General features: G+C 34.8%; 1 protein-coding gene across 1 annotated transcript in view; it reads left to right on the top strand.

Moving 5' to 3' along the window:
• The first annotated feature begins 2778 nt into the window (after positions 1 to 2778).
• THEMIS (thymocyte selection associated) overlaps positions 2779 to 25755 on the top strand; it is a 183909-nt gene continuing 160932 nt past the window's right edge. The window contains exon 1 of the mRNA XM_045499513.1: positions 2779 to 3166. Coding sequence (XP_045355469.1) covers positions 3076 to 3166 — 91 coding nt within the window. The 5' untranslated portion in view covers positions 2779 to 3075. The remainder of the gene's footprint in view (positions 3167 to 25755) is intronic.

Raw genomic sequence — 25755 nt, 5'->3', positions numbered from 1 at the left:
ATGCCTCGAGGAAAAAAGAAGTGTGGAGAGTTGGGTTCCCCTCATTGTGTTTCTCTGCTTTTCTGGACTTGGCCTTTCAGGTCCCGACTGCCCTGATGGCTCTTCTGTTCCTTAAAACAGAGTTTCAAAAAACCATTCACTTTTCTAGTTGCCCTTTGTAAGAGAGTTGACCAGATATAAGCTCATAGCCAGAAAACAGAAGTCCTTCAATATTTTTATTTTACATATCAATTAATAAGTTCTCTTTATACATCTAGGACATCAGTTCTTAATTTGAGTATGTGCTTCCCCACCCCCATTTTGTTAAAGCTTCTTTTTGATTTATAGACATAATTCCTATCTCTGTTGTCAAATCTATTAATCTTTTCCTTTAAGATGTTCATTATTGCTTAGAAACAAATTCTTTCCTGGGGCACCTGGGTGGCCCAGTCAGTTAAACCTCCCTGATACCAGCTCAGGTCATGATCTCACAGTTCGTGGGATCAAGCCCCATGTAGGTAGGGGTTCCCCCCTGTCAGCACAGAGCCTGCTTGGGATTCTCTCTCTCCCCCTCTCTCTGCCCCTCCCCCCCAAACTTTCTCTCGCTTTCGAAATAAATAATAAACCTTTAAAAAAAAAAAGGAAACGGAAAAGAAAAAAATATTTCCTTACTTTCTCCAGACATTTTTCTACTTTTCCTTTGTTTTATTTTTACTTACATTTAATTTTTAAATTTATCTAGATTTAATTTTGTTGCATAGAATTTTAGGAAACTAGCTTCTATTTCATAAATTATTTAACAACTATTTGTTGAATAAAACATTCTTCTCTACCGCTTTGGGATTTCACCTTTTTCATGTGGTAAATTATTGCTTGTACTCTGGTTTGCTTCTGAGCCCTCATTAATCTGATTATTATTACACTTGTAATCTGCTGTTTTAGTTGCTGAGCTTGAGTCATCCATTTTACTAACTGGTGATTCAAATGCCATCTCAATGCCTTTTTTTTTGTCGATTCTGTCTTGGCTGTTCATGTCAGGATTTCCTTGCCCTACAGTGTCAGAAGTGATTAGGATCTAGACTAAAGTAGTAACAGTGGGGATACAGAGCAACAACAGAAGACGTGATATTGAGTATTGCCACATTTTAGAAGGCTTGAGGGATTTGGAGGCCGGAGATGGCCTTTCCCCTGATACAGCCTTCTGATTTAGGAAACTGGGAGAATGATAGTCTCATTAACTGAGATTGGAAATGTAGGAGAATCAGATTGTGACACAAACCAAGGGTCATCTGTTCAAAGAGCAGAAGCAGGGTATTATACATAACTGTAAGATATTGGTGATGTTTCAAAAAGGCTTCATTGGCTACTAGGATAGAAAGTTGATTTGGGAAAACTAAAAAACAAAAACAAAAACAGCAAGTGAAGTCTCGCTTGGATTAGGTGTTGTAGCACCAGTTCTAAAAGATGTGTGATTTTTAAGGAGCAGTCCACAGCAGCCTGTTTTATATATTCTGCCAAGTAAGATATGCTGTTAGGCTATAAACAATGTTTGCACTGGATTAAGGAGCCTGAGTTTGGGAGGAGGAGTACAGAAGCAGACTGATCAAATTTGGGAGATGTGGGGGCAAAAGAGTTGCAAGTGAGGAAGTAGAAGCTCCTAGTGAAAAACTTTTAACATGACCCCATAAATTCTAGTTTTGTAAAGAAAGAAATGAAACCAGGCAGATTATTGCAAATGTCAAATATGATTCTAAGAGCTGAAAGAGTTTTGCAAGCTCTGTCTCAAACTAAGGCTATGCTTTTATTGCTTGGTTATTTATGTGAAGGATATGGTGGAGCTGGGGTGAGCCCCGACCCCCTCTGTCTGCCTATGCCGTCTGAAGCCTGAGGCCATAAGTTTCTCAACAGAGAGCCTGGAGTCCAATTTGTAAGGAGAATGTGCAGCTTCTTAGTATCTTTCACCTGTATGTATACCAACTAGTCTTCCTTTACTCATCCTTAAAGAAACTTAGAAAATATCAGCTTGAGTTGTATACACTAGGTCTGAAACATTGTTTCTGCTAAATACAAAGAATAGAGAGAGGGAGAATTTTTTAAGAGGTCTGTTTCAACCAGGCTCCTCTGGCTTCCTTTGACTTCAGGCATTTTCCCCAGTTAAAGTTTGGACCACAGAATCAAAACTGCAGAATTTTAGCCTGGGAAGAAATTGTTTAATTTATTTGACTCCTTCTACTTTTTTTTTTTTTTTTCCATTTAATAATTGAGCCAAATGAGGCACAGAGAAGTTAAGGCTAAAGTCACCTCTACATCAAAAGCAGAGCCAAACCCAGGAAACTGTTTCCTTGCAACAGATTTAGATACTTTCACTATACTGTGGTGATTAAAAAATTCATGTTAATTTACTGGATTAATTTACTGTTTCACTTTGCATATTGTACCCCTCCCCCACCGTCCTTTAAGATTCAGCAAAATTTTTAATGTGGAAGAATAAAAACTGGTTTCGATCCTCTCTTTTCAGAGTATCAGATTTCTCAAAAGAGCTGACACAAAGCACTTTTGTAACCAAATTTAATATGAAAGCACTGAGAGTATGCAAATAAGGCACAAAGCCAAATTTTAGAAATGAACTAAAGAGATAAAGAATTAACATGGTGCCATTTTTAAGATTAGACTCTCATCCTGTATTCCTGTTCCTTTCTGGTTTTGAAAAGCCACAAGCAACTCTCACTCCAGTCTTGCTGCTGTTGGCTGGCAACAGACAGAGCAAGCTGCTAATCAGCTCTCATTTTTTTAGCATTGTCTGTTTAGACATGCTCACCACCCCCCCCCCCCCATCCTGTTCTACTTCAGCATCAGAAGGAAATGAAGCCACAATGAGAACAAAAAGAGCTGTCACACCTTTTGTCCCCTGCCTCCTCCTTCCCTCTTCACAGTCTTACCCACATAGAGCTACTCCACCCCAGTTGGACTGTAGCGTGACATCCCTGCCTGCCTGAGGGAGGAATGAGAAGGGGAAACTACAACTGCAGATAAGTGACACCCAGAAGCCAGGAGCTTCTGTAAGTACCAGGTCTGCACAAGACCCAAGTCAGCGCAATGGCAATGACGCTGGAGGAATTCGTTCACTCCCTTGACCTCAGGACCCTTCCCAGGGTTCTAGAAGTCCAGTCGGGCATCTATTTTGAAGGTAAGCACTCTCCTATCTCTTGGCTGGCTAGAAAGTTCTCATAAGATATGTACTCTTGGAAACCGGAGGGGGAAATTTTAATAGAAAATATGTGAGTTCCTTTGAAAGGAAGGTGATCACAAAAGAGAGAAAGTAACTGACAAAACAGTCACAATCTAAGAGTGCTAGAGAAGAGAAACTAATAGGACTCTGGGGTAGATAGGGAAAAGGAATGGAGTGAAAAGCTTGAGCTTTCTGGAGGCCTTCAGACAGTCCAACATGAGTGGTAAATTATTTCTGCCTCTTTGAAATGGGTTATACTCCAAGAGTGAAAAGTCGCTATCCATGTTTATATTTCTAGGATATAAAAAAAGTATTTTTTAAAAACCAAAACAATTATTAAAAGCACAGTGTTTAGAAAGAAAAACTAACCAAACTCTGAACCACTTTGCAATGTTGCTTATGCCAACATTTCTCTCACTTTTTCTGGAGTGGCCTCACTCCTAATTCTTTAGATAATGACATTCTTATTTGAAGGCATAGAAATTAATATCTACTAATTGCAAGATAATTTTTAAGAATCTGTATTGAAAAATCGGGGTTTCATTAAGATTATTTAATAAGTTAGTGTGCTTCGATGTGACTTATGATATTAGTTCAGTAGAAAAATGTTAAAGCCTATTAACAGGTACCCTAGAATCTTTAAGGAATTACTTTGAATACATGCAAGACAAAGAGTTATTTTCTAGGAAAATATATATTTTTGGTCACAAGAGTGGTAGGGTTGAGGCAGTAATAGAATTAGATCCAGACAAACTACTGGAAAATTAAGGTAAATAACTTCTGGCAGTCCAATCTTTCTCATTCAAGACAAAATAATGTGTTAGATATATATTATTATATTATGCAATAAAAATTGACAAATATCAGACCTAGTTCATACACACACACACACACACACACACACCTCTGCTATATCAGCTTAGCACTGGATTTTGTTTAATTCATTTGTCAATTGATTATACGGAATCAGACCATATTTTTCCACGTATACAATATTAAGAAATGTATCTTTGTTCCTACGCCAGCCCCAAATCATTTTTTTTTTGGTTTCATCGTTTATGTTTTTGAAGCTTTGCATACGAAATTACAGAGATATTTTTATTATTGTATACCAACTTTACAGTTTTATATTTCTCATTTAGTTTTGAAACCATTTGGAGGATTAGATATGGTATAGAGGGATCCAGTTTTAGATTTTTCCATATAATAAATCTGATTTCCCAGTACCATTTGAGAAGCTAGTCATCCTTTCCCAATTGATTTATGTGGCTACTTTTACATCATATTAGGTACTCACATCTGGATCAGTCTGTCTCTGAAATATTTCTTCTATTCCATCAGTCTGTTTTTTCTTGATTGTGCCCAAATCACCCAATGTGTGTAACAATGGTTCCAGGCTAAGTGTTAAAATATATTTCATATATAGACCAGTCCCTTGTTTCTACTCCTTTTTTTCTAAGTTGACTTAGCTGTTCATAGACCTTTTAATTATGTTTTTAGAGAAATTAGTTACTTAAGAAATCCTACTAGAATTTGCATTAGATTGTATTGAGTTTATAGATTAACTTGAGAAAAATTGACATCTTTATGTCATCTTACAAAAGAATATAGCATGTCTCTCCATGTGTTCCGACCATCTTCATTCTTTACTACGTCACTACTATGTTACACTTCGATTAAGAGAAAAGAGTGAACAACTTGATGAATTTTTACAAGTAAACACATTTATATAACCACCACTGTAGTCAAGAAATAGAAAATTGCAAATATTCTGAAAGCTCTAGTTTGTGCCCTTTCTCAATCATCATCCACCATCTTCTCCAAAGGTAACCATTATCCTGACTTTTGTCCATTTATGAACTTACACAAATGAAAAATTATAGTATGTATTCTTTCTGGTAGGCATATATGTTCAACATTATCTTTGTAAAATTAACCCATGATGTTCTATATAGTGTGTATAATAGTCTGTTGGATAAATATATCACAATTTGTTTATCCATTCTATTGCTAACGGACATTTGGATTATTTCCACTTTGGAGCTGTTACCAGTAATGTCATTAACATTCTTGTCCAAGTGTGTTCACTTGTATGTGCATTCAGTTGGGTATATGAATAAGTGGAGTTGCCATGTCATATGCTATGTGTATGTTCAGCCTTGATAGATAATGAAAAACAATTTTTCCAAGTAAGTAGTTATACCAATTTATATTCCCATCGGCAGTCTATGAAAGTCCCAATTAATCCATGTCTTTGGTAGCACTTGATGTTATCAGTCTTCGTAATTGCAGTTATTCTGTTAAGAGTATAAGGGTAGCTCATGGTTAGTTTGCATATCCCTGGTGACTAATGGCCTTTTAGAAATGCTATTTTTTTTAAAGATTTTATTTTTAAGTAATTTCTAAACCTAACATGGGGCTCAAACTCACATCTCTGAGATCAAGAGTCACACGCTCCACCGACTGAGCCAGCCAGGCACCTAGGAAATTCCATTTTGTGAAAGACATTGTTCATGTCGGTGGCTCATTTCTTTATTGGAGTTTATAAATTTAAATACATACATATGTGTATATATATGCATTTATATTTATGTATATATGTGTGTGTGTGTGTGTGTGGAGAGAGAGAGAGAGAGAGAGAGAGAGAAAGAGAGGGTCCTGACACTTTATCAGTTTTTGCCAGTTACCTGTGTTGCAAATGTCTTCTCTCAGTCCATAAATTGACATTTCATTTTCTAAATGTCACCTTTTGATGAATGGGAGTTTTTAATTTTAGTGTTAATGTAGTCAGTTTATAATTATTTTCCTTTTTGTGTGTTGTCAGAATTTTCTTTATCCTAAGTTCATGAAGACATTCTCTCAGCATCTATTCCATTTGTTTACTCCCTCCTTTAGATCTGTAATCTACTAAAATTGATTTTTTTTTGTATATGATTTGAGGTTGAGATTAGTGTTTATTTTTTTCTTCTATGGAGCCAATTGGTGCAGTGACTTTTATTGAAAAACTGCCTTTTTCCTACTGCCTTACTGGGCTACATTAGTCATTAACAGTGTCCATACATGTGTGGGTCTCCTTCCACAGCATCTATTATGTTCCATTCAACTAATTGCTATTCTTACATTAATTTCACCCTATCTTAGTTAATGCAGGTTTGCAACAATACATAATTTAGGTTATGTTATATATGATGATATGCTCTAAGACCTGTGGTTCTCAAACTTGGTTGCACATGAAACACCTGGGAAATATCGAAAATATCGATGCCTAGGTCTCTCCTCAGAAGATAAGGATTTAATTATGTGATAAGTGCGGTGTCACCATCAGGTTTTGAAAAATCTCCCTGATGATTATAACATGCAGCCAAAATTGAGAATTATAATGTAGAATAAGTTCTTCCAATTTATTGTTCTCTTTCAGGTTAGGCAGTGTGAATTTTCATATATATTTCATGTACATTTAACTTACCAACTTCCACAAAAGTGTTCTTGGCATTTTGCTTAGCAGTGCCTTGGTTTAGAGAGAATTGGCACCATTTAAAAAAATTTTTTTAATGTTTATTTATTTTTGACAGAGAGAGAGACAGAGCATGAAGGGGGAGGGGCAGAGAGAGAGAGGGAGACACAAAATCCAAAGCAGGCTTCAGGTTCTGAGCTGTCAGCATAGAGCCCAACATGGGGCTCGAACTCACGGACCATGAGATCATGACCTGAGCCAAAGTGGGACACTCAACTGACTGAGCCACGCAGGTGCCCCAAATTGGCACCATTTTAAATTAAGTCTTCTGATCCATAAACCTGGTATAGCTATCTAGTTATATAGATCTCTTTTCATTTTATAGCTTTTTTGTGTGTGGAGTTCTTGCACTTCCTTTTATTCTTAATTTGATTTTTTTTTTCATTCCATTATAAATAGTACCTTTTGAAACTTTCATTTTCTCTTTGTTGTGTTTGTTGAATTCTAAAAACATATCTTTAGATTATTTTGGATTTGTTATATACACAGTCATATATTTTATGAACATTGACAGATCTCATCTTTTCTTTCCAATTTTTTTTTTCAGTTAAAGAACTGATTAGTGTTTCTAATGTAATACTAAATAGGAGTAATGATAACCCCCCCATCTCTATTTACAACCACAGAAAATTTCAATAATTCATCTTGAAGTATGTTTGTTTTAAGTTAAAGAAGTATCCAATTTTCTAATGATAATTTTTAATCATGAATGTACATTTAACTCATCACATATTCTTTCTGTGATTTTTGTGATGATTATGTTTTTTATATTGATTCATTTTTAAAATGTTAAATAAGCATTTTCCATGAGGAATAAAACCAATTTGATCATATAACACTAAATTTGGTTCACTAATTTTTTTTTCTTTTAGGATTTTTATATCTCTTTTAGAGAATGAAATTGGCTTATAATTTTTATTTCTTATAATGTCCTAGCCATGTTTTTGTACTGAGTTATGTTGAACTTAATAGAACTTCTTTGGGTAGAGTCTTTTTCAATTCTTTTAAAGATGTGCAAATATGGTGTTACTTCTCATTTAAATATTTAGTAGTATTCTTAATGAAACCATTCTGAGCTGGAATTTCTAATATAGAGATCTTTTTAATTATGACTTCCAAGTTCTAAATAGTAAGGTCTTCCTATCTATGAGCAATGTTTCTCTCTCATTAAAACAAAAACAGAAAAGCAAAACTCATCTTCTAGATCATGTATTAGAGTTCAAGATAATGTTTCCTAGAATGAACACACTTACTTACATATGTGTATATACATTGCTCTATTGACTAATAATCATATATCTTTTGTTTTCGCATTGATTATCACCGAAAGAAATGCAAGTAAATATCAACAGTACTAATGGACACTCATTAATTCTAATAGTTTATCTTTTTTGTTTCATTGGCTTTCCTAAAACCAATAGATACTGATATTATTAGAAAGTATCAAGAGTTGCATCACTTTCCTACTATATTTTACAAGCTTTTTTTTTTCTTACCTTCACAGTAGGCCAGGGCCTCCAGTAGTATATAAACAGTAGTGAAAATCCTTGTCTAATTCCTAATCATAAAGGAAATGCATCAAAAATTCCTTCTTTTTAAGTGTAATGTTCTAAAATTGGTATTCAACCTGGGGCGCCTGGGTGGTTCAGTTGGTTAAGCATCCAACTCTTGATTTCTGCTCAGGTCATGATCTCATGATTTGTGAGTTCGAGCCCTGCATTGGGCTCTGTGCTGACAGCATAGAGCCTGTTCGGAATTCTCTCTCTCTCCTTATCTTTTTGCCGCTCCCCTGCTTGTGCTTTATTTCTCAAAAATAAATAAGTAAACTTAAAAAATTAATAATAAAATTGGTATTTAACCTTCACTAAATTAAGGAAGTTTTCATCTATTTCCTGCTTGCTAGGTGTTTTCATAATAAATATATATTGAACCCAATGAATATTTTTCTCTTCATTGATAAGATAATAATGTACTTTGGCTTCTTTAGTCTGTTAATACACATTACCTTTAAAGATTTTTTTGAGTTGAAGAATCCTTTCATATTATATCCACATTTTCAAAATACAATGTAGAAATTTAATATTATATTTAAGATTTTTGCATTTAATCATAATTGAAATGAACTGATAAATTCATCTGTTTTAGATTCAAGATAAAACTAGCTTCCTGAAATTAACTACAGAGAATTAAGCATTTTCTGGGTAATTAAAAAAAAAAAGAGAAACTTTTAATTTCTTCCCTAAAATTTGCTAGAATTCTCCTGTATGAACTACTGACCAACCACAGAATTTTTTGGAGGGGAAATCAGAATTTGGTTTCATTAATATTCTCTATTCCTTTGCTTCTTTTATTGATTTCTGACTTGATTTTCATTATTTTCTTTCATTTCTCTGTTTGTCCCCTTGCTTATTCTCTAGTTTCCTAGGTTGAATCAGTAGTCATTTTAAAAACATTTCTTGATCCTCTCGATTATAGTTTAAAACTATAATTTTTCCTCTAAGTACTTCTTTAACGACTCCTCATGAATTTTACCATGTAGTATTTTCTCTGTTATGCACTTCAAAGTGCAGTTTATTCCTTTGCAATCCAATGACTATTTATTTTATTTATTTACCATAATATGGGATTTCTTTTAGGATCTTTGCTTTTAATTAATAATTTTATTGTATGTTGTTAGAAAACAATAGTCTGTATTATATTGTTTTCTCGGAATTGATTGAGGCTTCTATTTCTTCATGGTATGAAATATATCCTGCTTTGGAATATTTCACATGTGCTCAAAGAAAACATATGTTTTGTTGTTTGGTATAATATCTCTCTATATATCCCAAGTAGCCTGAATTTTTAAATTGTTTCATTCAGATTTTGCTCTCACTGCTTATTTTTCATCTACTTTTCTGAGGGGATTTTATAAAAGAAATCTTTCAGCAGTTGTTCATTTATCTAGTTCACTCCTCGTTTCTCTTTTGTTGCTTCATGTTTTTGAGGTTGAGTTGCTGCCTGTGCTTATGTTAGTGAGGGTTATATCTTCTTACTCTATTTTTATCATCCTTTTTCCTATATGATTTTTTTATTAAGTTCTATTTTGTTAAATAATAATGTTACTTCTCCAGTTTTCTTTTGGAATATCTTTTTTCTAAGCATCTACTTTCAATATCTTGGTGTCTCTTGTTTTTAGTGCAGGGAAACATATGCTTTATCTTTTTTTTTTGATTCTTCTAACAGCACAGAGAGTAGAACCAGGTTTTGCCCATCCTGTGGTCATGATTCCACAACAAGAGATTTTGGAGGCTTGAGGGAACTTGAGAAAGGCTGACATGAAGTTTTGTGGCACTGGATTGAATGCTACTTTAATAACATGTTGCTCAAAAACTTATTAAGTTGCCCTGTTGATATGAAGCATAAAACTGTGGGTTAAAAACCCAACTGCCTCCTGACTGTTAAAAATGATAATTTCAGTCAACTTCTAACATTTGACATTTGCTTTGTCCCTCACTCACGAAAAATAGGCTTCATCATGACCCTGAAGGTTGATATGAAGATTAATTGAACTATTGTGTATGAAATATTTAGCAAAATGACTGGCCCATAGAAATCTCACAGGAAATCTTAACTATTATCATGATTACCATAATGTTGGTATATGATGAGGAAAACTGATCAACCATTCCTAAAAAGTAAAATGTAACTAATTTGAATTCCACTACTATTACATATGCCAACATAAATTAAATAAGGAGAAAAAAACATTAAAAGTTAAAACATTAACAATAAAAATGAAGAAACCATAGAAGAATATATTAAAACTAAGTATTTAAAAGATGAATCCCAAAGTCAGGAGTACACTGTATATACCATATGTTAGCTAACTTGACAATAAATTATATATATAAAAAATAAATAACGAAAATTTGAACTTGTGAAATAGAAAACTTACTTATTTTTTTTTTTAAATCAAAATATTTATTTTTAATAGATAGTGTGAGCGAGAGACTGGCAGAGAGTGGGGGAGACACAGAATCTGAAGCAAGCTCCAGGCTCTGAGCTGTCAGCACAGAGCCTAATGTGGGGCTTGAACTCACAAACCATGAGATCATGACCTGAGCTGAAGTTGGACACTTAACCTACGGAGCCACCCAGACACCCCTAGAAAACTTCCTTATTAAAAAATACCTAAATGTGTATAAAAATCATTAAATAACAATAAATAGAAATGAATAAAAAAAATTTTAATGGGAAAAATATGTAAAAGGCAATTCACATGCCAGAATCATATAAAAATTTTTCAAATTTATTAACCATAAAACGCAAATAAGCAATAAATCATTCTTAATCACCTCTTATATCACAGATATTAAAAAGATTCACAAAACCCAATATAGGCATGAATGCACAGGAATGAAAGGAGACATGATCAGTGGGTATGTAAACCATTACAGAATTTCTAGGAATCAACTGACCAAATGCATCAACATATAATGCACATAAATGTCTGACCTCTAGAAGTTAAATTAAAATGTAATTATAAAAAACAAAAATAATGATTATACTGCAATGGTCATAGCAACATGTTTTACAGAGAAACAGGTGAGTCTCAGCATTGAATAGCATATATAAATTATAATAATATTTGATCAGAGTGACCTTACTCCAGGAACTCAACTGGCTGGACGTGAATACTTTGCTAGAGGCAAAAGGCAACCTTAGCTTGACATTAGCCCAACCTCCAAGATCCTGTAAGTCTTCTTTAATACATGAAAATCATTTTGGAAACTTCCTTTATCTCTACCCCCTCCCAAGACACGTATTAGCAGTTACCCTCAAAGAATACAGCCCACTGATATATATCTGAACGGTCTCATGACTAAGATTTTACTAGACAGCAGTAAAGGACCCCACACAGTCCTGGAAAGTTTGCTTCCAAATTCCTTAGAGACTTAGCTATCCATAACCAACTTCCCAACTTAAAAGTGTATAATCAGTCATTCCTTAGAACCCCAGTGCAACTCTTTCTGCCCACAGGTCCTGTCCCCATGTTTGAATAAAACCACATTTTTTGCACTGAAAACGAAAACAAAAACTAGATCAGGTATTGTTCAGCAGGCTAGAATTACAGTGGCAGGGAAGGGGTGGGGGAGGATGAAATGCAAAGCTCTTATCCTACTGGAGCCTATATTCCAGTGAATGGGACAAATGACAAACAGATGATAGATTTAAAATATGTTCAAGTGCCATGAAAAACTAAGTAGATAGAGAGTAAACTGAGACAGACAGAAGGGATGATCTTTTGAGAGGGTGGTTAAGGCAGGTATCTCTGAACAGGTGAAATTTGAGCAGGGGCCAGAATAAAGTGAGAAAATGATCCTATGCATATCTGGAAGAATACTCCTACAGAGGACAGAACAAGTGCAAGCCACATAACAGCTTGCTTCATCTAATTGATGAACACAGAGGAAGCCAGTGAGGCCGAAGCAGAGCAACTGAGGGGTATGCAGTAGAAGAGGAGGGTGAGGATGTGGGGAGACACAGTTATTGTAGACCTTCAGGGCCATCGTAATACATAATCTGGTGCACAGTAGGGAAGCAGGTGGGAGCCTGTAACAGAAGGTGATCAGGGAAGGCTGCTCTAAAGAACCAATTTAGGAGCAGAGGCCTGAATGTTGAGAAGAAATTAGCCAAGAGATGAGTGTTCCAAACAGGGTGAGCAGCTAGTGCAAACATCTGGAGAGCGAAGAGAGCTTAGTGTATCTGAAGAAGAGAAAAATATTCCTATGACTTCGAACATATAGAAGAAAGCAGAAAGGAAAGTCTTAAGAGAAGATAGATGTTTGTGCATTTGACAGAGTAGTTGTGGAGACCGGGGGGAGGAAAGCTTCGATGAGAATGCAAAAGTTGTTTTGGTCATGTGAAATACAAATATATGTTATTTGTCCAAGTGGAAATTTCAAGTAGACAATTGAAAAGCCAGTTCTGGCCACAGAGTGAGCTCATGGCTGGAATGCCCCATCAGTGACCTAATTGATCAGGACTTTATTTGAATGCAAGCTTCATCAGTTAAAAAAAAAAATGAGCATGTTATCCTTATTGTATATATTTCTTTATTGATATTTATGGTCATTCTAAAACATACACAATAGTAAGAATTTTAAGAGGATAAAGTAAAGATAAAATTAACAGTATGCACTGTATGTAACATGTACTTAGAGCAGATTTTCATTAATGTTGGTGGCTGTCAATCTATATGTGGAAGAATATTCATAAACTTGATATTGGCAGTTTCCTTAGGTAGCAGTTGTATGCAGCTGATGACAAGTTTGTACTAGGAATAGATGTGTCATGCTGTCATTTTCTTCTTGTTAGTCCCTGCAATCTTCAATTCTCAAGTGTCTTTGTGAGCATCTTGCAAAGTTATTGTCTATTTTGTGAGAGTTAGTATATTTAAAATTAGATTATAACAATTCTTAAGGCAACTTAACTTGACTCATAAAATCCATTATATGGAAGTATTGCAGGTAAATGAATGATTAGGACAATTCTTTTTTTTTTTTATTTTAATTCCAGTGTAGTTAACAAACAATGCTATACTAGTTTCAGGTGTACAATATAGTGATTCAACAGTTTCATATGTATTACTCAGTGCTCGTCAAGATAAGTGTACTCTTAGTCTCCTTCACCTGTTTCATCCATCACCCCACGTACCTCCCCTCTGGTAACCATTAGTTTGTTGTCTATAGTTAAGAGTCTGTTTTTTGGTTTCTGCCTCTTTTTATTTCTGCTTTGTTCATTTGTTTTACTTCTTAAATTCCACATGAGTGAAATCGTATGGTATTTGTCTTTCTCTGACTGATTCATTTCACTTAGCATTCTACTCTTTAGATCCATCCATGTTGTTGCAAATAGCAAGATTTTCATTCTTTTCTGTGGCTGAATAGTATTCCTGTGTGTGTGTGTGTGTGTGTGAGTGTGTAAGATATTCCACATCTCTTTATACATTTGTCTATTATGGACACTTGGGCTGCTTCCATAATTTGGCTATTGTAAATAATCCTGCTGTAAATATAGGAGTGCATGTATCCCTTCAAATTAATGTTTTTGTATCTTTTGGGTAAATACCCAGTAGTGCAATTACTGGATCATAGGGTAGTTCTATTTTTAATTTTTTGAGGAACCTCCATACTGTTTTCCACAATGGCCACACCAGTTTGCCTTCTCACTAACAGTACACAAGGGTTCCTTTCTCTTGATTAGGACATTCTTTTAACTCTCATTTTTCGGAATGCCCAGTCTGACTCATTATATTTTGGACTATATCTGATGTAGAAATACATATCTGATGTGGAGTACCATCTGATGTAGAAATAAACTAGGATTATTAATTTAATTTTTTCGTGTTTATTTATTTTGAGAGAGAAAAAAAAAACACATGTGAGCGGGGGAAGGGCAGAGAGCAAATCCCAAGCCCTCTCCACACTTCAGTGCAAAACCCAACGCAGGGCTCAATCCCACAAATCATGAGATCATGACCTGAACTGAAAGCAAGAGTTGAACCCTTAACTGACTGAGCCACAAAGGCTCCCCTAGGATTTTTTAATATTAAATATTAGGAAACTTAAAATTAAATATTACAAACATTTATATTAACTACTAGAATAACTTAATGTTCTTATTTGTTTTATGTAGAAATGAACATTAACTGAAGCTCATATTTTCTTCTTTTACCTCACATCTTGTAATACTCTATGGGATATGTGGCCTGCTTATGAGATCCATATTAGGAGATAGCATGATTGCCATCACAAATCCCGGATTATAGCACTGGGCAAGCTAGTTCATGAATAATTATAATTGTAGGTAACTTGACCTGTGTCATCATCCCATGTTCAATTCTTTGAAAGAATAGCTTATGCCCAAGAAGCAAACTTAAAGAATAAAAAAAATTAATGTTCATTTATCCCAGTTATCCCTTTTGAGTACATCATAAGGTTACAGTTCTTTTCTAGCCATAGAACTTGCATTGGCCAATGTAATGACAACAGAAGTAATGTATATCATTTGGAGGCAGATGCTTTACAAACCAGTTCATAATTTAACGTATTTCATCCTGGTAGGCCGTGTCAAAATGGAATCTTTGACAGTTTGCGTCCCTAAATGACTACAATTATTGGATAACTTGCCCTCACCCACTTGTAGTGGACATGTAGTGGAATAAGAAATTACCTTTATGGGGTGCCTGGGTGGCTTAGTCGGTTAAGCATCCGATTTCGGCTCAAGTCATGATTTCACAGTTGGTGAGTTCAAGCTGTGTCAAGCTTTGTGCTGACACCTCAGGGCCTGCTTTAGATTCTCTGTCTCTGCCCCTTCCCCACTCTTGCTCTCTCTCTCTCTCAAAATAAACATTTAAAAAAAAGAAACATTATCTTTATTGTTTAAATCTCCAAGACTTTGAGATTGTAATGTGAGCATAACTGTAACTTTCCTGGTTATATTTATCATGGCTGGAACTGTATTTATTATCAATTTCAAAAATTAGGCATCAGAAAAACACAGGAGAAAGTCCTATAATGCCAGGAAAGTTACTTGGTAATAATACTACTGCATGTCAATGGGAGCGTGAGTTCACTGCTCTGGGGTCAGGAAGCATCTGTTGCTTCTTTACTCTTCATATTGCTAACATTACCATTCATCACTGTTTACTTCACATATGTAACCATTTTGACTTAAAATTTGGGAAACAAGTAAGTTTGGTTACATTATGATCGTGTTCAGTGACCCGAATATTGAAAAAATTATTTTTCTGCTTTATAGAAATAGTGTATGCACATGGCTGGCAAGTTGGAAAATGCAGAGGCACAGAATTATCAATAACTTCCTCAAATGGAAAAATACAGTTAATATTTTGGTGTATGCTCTTCTTCATAAATTATGATTTAACTTTTTAAAAAATTTTATTTTAAGTAGGTTCCACACCCAACATGGGGCTTGAACTCACCGACCCTGCGATCAAGAGTCACATGCCCCACTAACTAAGCCAGCCAGGAGCCCCTGAGTTAACTTTCAAAAAGAGAAAAATTGGGGCGCCTGGGTGGCTCAGTCAGTTAAGTGTCTCAGCTCAGGTCATGGTCTCACAGTTTGTTGATTCAAGCCCTGTGTTGGGCCCTGTGCTGACAGCTTAGAGCCTGGAACTGGCCTTCAGATTCTGTGTCTCCCTCTCTCTGCCCCTCCCTCACTCACACTCTGTCTCTCAAAAATAAATAAACACTAATTTTTTTTTTTAAAGAGAAAAACTGATGCCAAAATTCCTTTCCCCATGCTTTGTTTTTTCTTCCCCCACAAATTCCATCTACCCCCGTGGTTCAAGGCACCATAATTTATTGCCAACATTATCAAAATAGACACCTAATTGGTCTCCCTGCTTCTACTCTTTCATACCTAAAATTTATTCTCAAAAGAGCCTCCAGAGTCCAATGCTTTGAAATTGTACCTCTGATTATGCACTTCTCTATTAAAAAGCCTCCAGTAGCTTTCCATTTTTTTCTTAAAATAAAAACCTTACAATGAGTAATAAGGCCCCGTATTTTTTCTTCTTGCTCCCATTATTTATCTGAGTTCATCATTTACCAGTCTCCTCCTTCCAGCCACAAGCCTCCTCACTCTTCCTCAAACTTGGGGATATGTTCCTGTCTTTGCTGATGCTTTTCCTTCAGGCTGGCAAGCTCTTCTACCGGACGTCACCTTGGCTAACGCCTTTCTCTGTGAGGCTTACCCTGACCGCCTTATTTGATACTGAAAAATTTCCATCTTCTTTCCCTATATTCCTTATCTTTATTATGTTCTTCATTTTTCTGTAGCAAAAGACCTATCTCTTTCATATGTAGTAAGTTATTTATTTGGTGTTTATTTTTCTGCCTTTAAGTACAAGATTTTTCTTACACTTTAATTGAGGTATAATTTTCTAAACTGTAAAATTCATCCATTGTAAGTGTACAATTAAATGATTTTTAGTAAATTTATGGAGTTGTGCAACCACCACCAGTTGTAGACCACTTCTATCTTCTCAAAGAAGTCCCTTCAACACTTTAACTTGCATTTCCAGCCCTGGGCAACCACTGATCTGCTTTGTGTATGAATTTGCCTTTCCTTGATGTTTCATATAAAATAAATCATATAAATATATAGTCTTTTGCATCTAGCTCTTGTTACTTAGCATGTTTTTAAGGTTCATCCATGTTGTAACATGAACAAGTATTTTGCTCCCTTTTGCTGCTAAATATATTTTATTGTATGGATATATCACCTTTGTTTATCCAACACCAGTTAAAGGACACTTGCCCTTTTGGAGATATTATGAATAATGAATCATTTTATATTTCTATTTATAATATATGAGGATTCCAGTTTCTTCAAGTTCTTACCAAAACTTGGTATTGTCTATCTTTATATTATGTTCAATAATATCTCATTGTATTTTTAATTTGCATTTTCTCATGACAAATAGTGTTGGGCATTTTCTTCCTGTGCTTATAGCAATTTGTCCTTTTTTAAAAAGAAATATGTCTTCAAATTGTTTGCCCATGTTTGTTTGTTTGTCTTCTTATTGAGTTATAAAAATTATTTCTATATTCTTGATATACAATTGAAAATATTATCTTCACTTCTGTGGCTTTTCTTTTCATTTTCTTAATGTTATCTTTTGAAGCAAAAATATTTTAAATTTTGATGAAGTCTAATTTATCATTTTTTTTTCTTTAGGGCTAATGCATTTATTTTCATGTTACTAACCCAAGATCACAAAAGTTTTTTCCTATGTTTGTATTGAGGAGTTCCCAGATTGCCCCCAGTTTTGATGATTTCTTAGAAATACAAGACTCAGAGTTAAAATATATAGAGAGAAGGGATACAGATTAAAGTCAGTGAAGGGAAAAAGGCAGGGTCCATGCGAAAATAGGCACAAGCTGCCATTTGTCCTCTCCCAATGGAAATATATGCAGAGTACTTAATTCTCTTAGCACTAATGTGTCACAACACAAAGTATTTCCAATTTAGGGAAGTTCATCTGTGCCTTTGTGTCCAGGGTTTTTATTGGAGCAGTCACATTGGTATGGAGTATGTGTGACTGACTCTAGCTATGAGGCTCCAGCACCTCCAGAGGTCAAGTGATACAGTGTGATCCAGGACCCATGTGAATGAAAACAGGCATTCATCATAAATCACACTGTTATCACACACTATCTGGTGTAGTCCAAGAACCCAGACTTACAGAAATACTATTTCCTGGCAGGATATTCCAAAGACTTAGACTTTATCTTTTAAAAGCCTGTCAAAGAGGTAGTCCTTTCTTTAGAATTTACAGGGTTTGGGCATTCCAAGTCCATGGAGTTAATCCTTTACTGCATAGTTTTCTCTTAGAAGAGTTTTAACTCTTATCTTTACATCTGAGATCCAATTGAGTTAGCCAGAATTTTCTAAAGCCTTAAATTCAAGTAATGGAAGAAATAACCAATTTTTCTACACAGTTACAAAGCATACTGGGAACAACTCAGGTAGAAAAGACTCTAGTTGAGAGAGGTGAGGGAGTTAATCAAACAGATATCTGGGTAAATGGCTTTCCAAGCTGAGGGAGCATCTTCAGCAAAGTGTTATGACAAGAATGTATTATCATATTTCAGAAAAAGTGAGAAATCAGTGAGACTGGAAGGAGGGGGAGAGTGACCAGAAATTATATCAGAGAGGAAATGGTGGAGAACCTTAGAAGGGTCTTCTGGGCATTGTAAGAATTTTACTCTTGGAAGAATTGGGAACTTGGAGATACCAGTCTAAATTAACAAAAACAGCTAAAACAATGCTAGAATTCTCTTCACAACGAATTTAGATACCATCACCCATTTCTTTTCACTGTTTAGAAAGAAAGGCAATGCTGATGTAACCACACATTCGCAGAGGTCAGAGCATAGTTTTGCTTAAATGAATCCATAAATATAATGTTAAAAAGTGTTTCTTATAAAAAATTTTAAATACCATGAAGATGTTTCTCACCTTTTGAGAGGTAAAACTTTTAAGTACCATGCTTTGAGTATATTAAATATTATATTTCTTTCTCCCTCCAAAATGTGTTAAAATCATGGAAATTATTCCTTAAATTACATAGCTATCTCCCTTCATTTCTTCCTTCTGTTCTTTCTTCCTTTCTTCCTTCTACAAATGAATAAAGTATTGTCCTTGCCCTTAACAACTCCAAAGGTCAGTAAAAGGAGGTAGATTTTTTAAAATAAATATTTATGAAACAATGCAGAAGGTGCTCTACTAGACACAAACTGTTTTGAGAATGCTGGGGAGAGCATAACTCACCACCCAAGAAGCCAGAGAAAGTTTGACAAGAGGCTATAGTATTTTTTCCTGGGGCCTGCAGACTATATGGAAGATGAACAGATAAATAAGAAATTCTCAGGATGAGAGACAAGTGCTTAGAATGTCATATAAGTTTGAACGTTCAAAAGATGGCCCAAAGACAGCTCAGGGAATAGTAGATGATCAGGTAATTCGTGGATGTATTTTAAGTGGCTTCTGAACTGTAATAAGGATATTGAATTTATTCTGTAGTCAATAGGAAATTTATAAAAAGATGTTATTTTTATAGTGTGTTTTTCTAATTATAAAAGTATAACATACTCACTGTAAATAATGTGAAAATTATAGAAAAAGCTGAAGAATTTATGAGATGATGAGGCAAAAAATATTATAACATGCAGTTGGTCTAGATGTGAGACAAACACCAGAAGCTAAAAGCAGCTATAGACATAGGAGAGAGACAGAATCCATGGTCTTTTTAGATAGAATCTTCTGGTTTTGACAGTTTATGAAAGGCAGCGAGCAAGAGTGGGGAGGTGATGACAGACCTGAGGTTCCTGGACTAAATAAACATGGTAGATGATTAAAAAATAGATCACTTTAAAGAGTTATTACAAGAGCAGCAGTGGTTTTGCAGATGGAGGCATGATTCAGCTATAGTCCAATAGTCTGAAGCCCTTATAGAAGATTCAGATGCAAATGAACATTGGACCACCAAAAATGTACACCTGATGCAAAAGAAGTAGTAAACTTTACAGGTTTAACATTACAGATTTGTAAGTGGATAAAAGGTTCGTTATTTTAGGAATTTTCCTGTAGTCCATATGTCAGGTCCAAAGAAATATATGGGTCTCAATGAATACCAGTATGGGAGTATGGAAAGCGGAGGAGCCTGTCAAGCCAAAAAAACAAAATAAAACAAAAAACAAAAAACACCAACAACCAAAAAACAAGAAAAAACCCCCAAATCCTCTTGTTCATTGGAGAAGAAGCAGGAAAAAGTAAGGTACCTTATTTTTGAAAAAATGACATAGAACACTAGGTTAAGACAGTGTCAGGGATAAATATTTACTTTCAGCACATAGTTTATGGTAGATTAGGTTATTAATTGTAATTATGGCCCTATATATTAAAGGCTTATTATGGACCAAACACTGTGCTATGCCCTTTGTATATAGATTTGGATGTGTAAGCATTTATAATTCATATATAAATATATTTTATATATGTGTATATTTATACATAAATATATCTAGTACAACATATATAAATAAGTGAAACTTTATATATGCTCATCTATATACAAATGTAGTATTCATATGTATAAATGTACACATATAATCCTATTTAAATTATTTAATTCATTATTTTTCTAAAGATATTTAATCTTTGGAGGTATCTTGTGTGATATTATTTCTTTTTTCAAGGTCACCTATTTCCACATCATTTACCCCTGGTCAAAAGATAAAACTTAAAAGTTTTTCCTTGTTCTGCCCATATGAAGAGTTTATGAAATTCTGTAGTGAATTCTATCATTATATACCATAGTGTTTTTAAGAAATTTTATAACAACTTACTGCGATTTGGCTACAAATAGCATTGCTAAAATAAAGGTTGTTTTGTCTCGTAATAACTTATTATGATTAATGACTACAATTACAATTTGATTAGTATGACATTAAATAATTAACTCTGAAAGTGGTTGAAAAAGTACACTGAATAATGATACTTAGTGAATTGTGCATTATATGAACATGACTTTTATGGATTTGATACATTTATGAGGGTTCATATAGCAAAAAATCACACCTATTTTAATGCCAACCGTAATTATTTTATGGCTAATTGAGCTTAATTTTTTTTCGGGCTTACTCAGCTAGGGACATGGTAGTAAAATCAGGGCAAATTATAAAATTATAGCATTGCCTTTAACTCACATTTATTTGTATTTCATAGGCTTTAAATATTCAGACACGAACACTTTTTTTCCTCTTTTTAATATGTATTCACAACATTGACACTGGTTCATGTGGACTTAAGAGGAATGAAATTATGTAAAAATCTAATGAAATATGACTTGCACATTTTTAAAAAAGAATTTTAGCTAAATGAAAATAGAATACCAGTATTTTTCTACATGAATTTATATTTATAAATATTTATTAAAGACAAGCATTAAATTTATAAAGTAGAATGTTTCTGTTTGTAATACGTTCTGTTGAGCCTCACAGGTATGAAACTGCTGTTGAGATTCAGGACGGCCTAAGTTCACAAATGTTGAAAATTGAAAACATTTTATATCTCAGCTTTTTAAAAAAATCAATTTATTTTTATACAAATTTATGTATTTGAGAGAGAAAGAGAGAGAGAGAGAGAGAGAGAGAGAGAGAGAACAAATGGGTAAGGGCAGAGAGAAAATCCCAAGCAGGCTCTACACTGTCATCGCCAGAACCCAAAATGGGGCTCCATCTCATGCATCATAAGATCAGCTGAAGTCAAGGGTTGGACATCCAACCTGCTGAGCCACCCAGGCGCCTCTACATCTGAGCTCTAAAATTAAGTAAAACTTCTTATATCTCCAAATTTAAAATCGATAATGATTTATTAAATATAAATTTGCTCCGTGTCAGTGGCATATGGCTGGACACCAAAAGGACTATCGAAATAGAGTTTGGCTGCACCAGTTTGCATTCCCACCAACAGTGCAAGAGGGTTCCTGTTTCTCCACATCCTCGCCAGCATCTATAGTCTCCTGATTTGTTCATTTTGGCCACTCTGACTGGCGTGAGGTGATATCTGAGTGTGGTTTTGATTTGTATTTCCCTGATGAGGAGCGACGTTGAGCATCTTTTCATGTGCCTGTTGGCCATCTGGATGTCTTCTTTAGAGAAGTATCTATTCATGTTTTCTACCCATTTCTTCACTGGATTATTTGTTTTTTGGATGTGGAGTTTGGTGAGCTCTTTATAGATTTTGGATACTAGCCCTTTGTCTGGTATGTCATTTGCAAATATCTTTTCCCATTCCGTTGGTTGCCTTTTCGTTTTGTTGGTTGTTTCCTTTGCTGTGCAGAAGTTTTTTATCTTCATAAGGTCCCAGTAATTCATTTTTGCTTTTAATTCCCTTGCCTTTGGGGATGTGTCTAGTAAGAGATTGCTACGGCTGAGGTCAGAGAGGTCTTTTCCTGCTTTCTCCTCTAGTGTTTTGATGGTTTCCTGTCTCACATTCAGGTCCTTTATCCATTTTGAGTTTATTTTTGTGAATGGTGTGAGAAAGTGGTCTAGTTTCAGCCTTCTGCATGTTGCTGTCCAGTTCTCCCAGCACCATTTGTTAAAGAGACTGTCTTTTTTTCCATTGGATATTCTTTCCTGCTTTGTCAACTTAACAGAAGACCATGGGGGAGGGGAAGGGGAAAAAAAAAAAGGTTAGAGAGGGAGGGAGCCGAAACATAAGAGACTCTTAAAAACTGAGAACAAACTGAGGGTTGATAGGGAGTGGGAGTGAGGGGGGGAGGGGGTGGGGGGGTGATGGGTATTGAGGAGGGCATCTTTTGGGATGAGCACTGGGTGTTGTATGGAAACCAATTTGACGATAAGTTATATATTAAAAAAAAAAGAATAGAATTTGGAAGACTTCAATATTCAGGTTCATTTAAAAATATATATTGTAATTATATCTGTTTGATATATGCATAAATTACATTTGTAGCTACCTTCTTTTAGGGCATAATATTATTGGAAATGATGTTATGTTAAATATTTTTTCTACAGAAACTTTGGAACCATTTTTGTTATCTCAGACTTGACACTTCAGTTACTGTATAATTATGCTCCTAGGATGCCCTCAGGCCATACAGTACAGATCAATAAGAAGTTACCCTTTCAGTGTAATTAAACATTACATTAAAAAAAAATAAGAATCAAAATTCAAGTTTAAAAATGTACAATAATTTTTAAAGTTCAATGCATTTTTATTTGTGTTCTGAAATAGAATACTTTTTTCCCTAAAATTTAGCTCCAACAGGCCTTATTTTAGGAAAAAGTCCTAAAATAGGTACATTAAAAACAAACAAAAGAAGCTCGGAAAAGAGTAATTTCAGTTGTATTACATACAAAAGCTGTAGAGGAAAATAACTGCCAGAAAATTTTTTGTGTTGTTTACTTAAGTGGAGATGTTCCAAAATGTAGACAGTTTTGTACAATGGAGTACATTATTCACATCTGTAGTGGAGTGTTCAACTTAAAAATTTCTAACCTATTTATTGTTAAGTACCAACCCTGACTCTGCCACGCAAAGTTAAAAAATGGAATGCTGGCGTATATTTTGCATGTAACCATATAAATACAGATTATTCATGTGCTTCCTTCATTTTGTAAGTATAAAGAAGTGACTGAGAAAGTGATTAAGTAAAAATTGTATTGTCTGCTAGATTTTCAAGTGCTGTGAAATGGGCATTTTGGTTTGGGATATTAATTACCTAAACTCATTTTAATAGGTACAAATTATTATTGGTCAATTATGTCACATTGAACAAGATTTACAAAAGGAAAAGAAAATTGAAACTTTTGCCTTGAGTGTAGTGATTTATGTTTTTGTTTATTATCATACTGATACATTTTGTTAGGCACTGCTAAATGACTAATGAGTTAAGTATTGAAAATGGAAGAGAAAGTAACTTCAAATAATGTGTAAAAAATGTGAAAAATTATTTTTAGAAATGTCTTTGATACAATATCCAAATTCTTGCATTTGAGAACTTTACATTTTAATTGGGACATCTACTTTGTTTTACTCCTAATAAATATTTGGAATCACCACACCTTTTTAAAACCAAGATTTTAGCAAAAGCAATGAGATGAAATTTCCTCAGATGAGAAACATATCTTTTTCACATAGAATAAAGCTTTTTAAATGGTAAGGGACTGTCATTATTTAGCAAGATTTTGTTATTTTAAAGAAAAATTATTTATTGGAAAATGGAGCAAGTTTTCTACTAATCTATGTAATGAAGTTGGCTATCCAATATTCTGATTCTTATAAACAGTAATTAGGTCTGAGGAGCTTGACTCTAGGTTAGAAGTGTTGGTTTTAGTGATTCAGCATTTGTGTCAGTTAGGAAAAGAACACCTGACATATAAACAATGTATGAATTCTAACCACAAGCCCAAGAACATTTTGTTTTTTGACTTCCCTATTTGACACCAGGAAAAGCTTAAAACATATTTAAACTATTTCTTCCAGAACTCATGAAATCAAATCATTTGAATTTTGAATTAACTGTTCATTGTCAGAGACCACTCTGCTTCTGAACATTAATAACATAGTTACTAATTTAAATATATTCCTATTTAAATAGTGTATGTATTACAGAAGTTTAAAAAAAAAGTAACTATTGAGCATGTTAAAAGAATTTATAGAATGTTGACAATAATGGAAATTTGAACTTGTCTTAGGTCAGAAACAGACTAGTCCTTACCCTTGCCATCCTCCCTGCCTCCCTTCCATTCCCCTTTGTACGTTAGGCAAATGAAACTGGATACATTTACAGATGCTCTTTAACAGTAACGTACTTTAATTACCCATTAAGTGCTGTAGTAAAGCACGTTGGGGGCGGGGCGTGTAAAACCCAAAGCCATCAAGTTTTTCATTCAAAGAAAGGACAATTAAGGGAATAATAATGGAGATAACACCAGAAACAACAACAACAACAACAACAACAACAACAAAAATTCCAGATCAAGTATACAGGCATTGCATTATTTTTTTAAAAATCAGGAGAACAACGTGGCCGTGACCCTAGTGATTGGATTAGACCCAGCGGGAGTTGGGACTGGAGTTGGGACTGGAGTGGGCTCCGGGTTCGCGCGTGGATTCTAGATTCCAGCGCACAGGGGGGGTTCGTGCAGGCGGCCCCATCGGGAAAATGTGAAACGGGGCACCAGCCTCTGGGGAGGGCGGGTTGTAAATCCTGGAAGACCAGCTCAGCGAGACAGGTCAGGTCGGAAACGGAGCGGCAGCTCCAGCTCCTGAAATACTGGCCGGAGGCTGTGGGGACGTGACGCCTCCGCCCTCACCCCTGTCGCAGCTCTCTTGCCGCCGGGCCTCTCCCGGTGCAGCAGAGCAGCCACGGCAGAAACAGTTTATCCAGCCTCCCTCCCTCACAGCCCTAAGAATCCATTTTATCTTACCCCCGAATAATGTGTCCATTTTTTAAAAAGTAATTTTCTACACTTCTAGTAAACCTACTGTTTTTAGAATGAGACAGCATCCTAGAGCAACAAAACTAACCTTAATTTATAGAGGCAGAGACCTGTTCAAAGTTACGTTTTTGTGCAATTAAATGTCTTGACATGCTCTATAGTAACATATGCTCATCAGGTTGTGCTCATCATATGCAGTCACTTCTGAATTGATACAGTTTCTGTCAACTGTTAGACCATCTGAATTTTCAGATAATATATCTAAGAGAATTTTTTTGTCTGGTATGTAAATAACATTATCTTGAAGTAGACTTTTTTTTTTAAGCTGACATTTAATAAACTACTTGTTATTGTAACACGTCCTTTAAGCTTAAATGAGTGATAGAAGTAACCACTAAAGATAGAAGTAAGAATGGAAATTTTAATTTCTGCTATTAAGAACATTTTCTTCTTAACTTGGAACACTAAGCCATTCATTTGCAAATTCT

Source organism: Leopardus geoffroyi, chromosome B2 (genome assembly GCF_018350155.1).
Source record: "Leopardus geoffroyi isolate Oge1 chromosome B2, O.geoffroyi_Oge1_pat1.0, whole genome shotgun sequence".
Classification (NCBI taxonomy): Eukaryota; Metazoa; Chordata; class Mammalia; order Carnivora; family Felidae; genus Leopardus; species Leopardus geoffroyi.
Note: the sequence above shows the minus strand (reverse complement) of the source record. Positions and strands in the feature narration are given on the sequence as shown.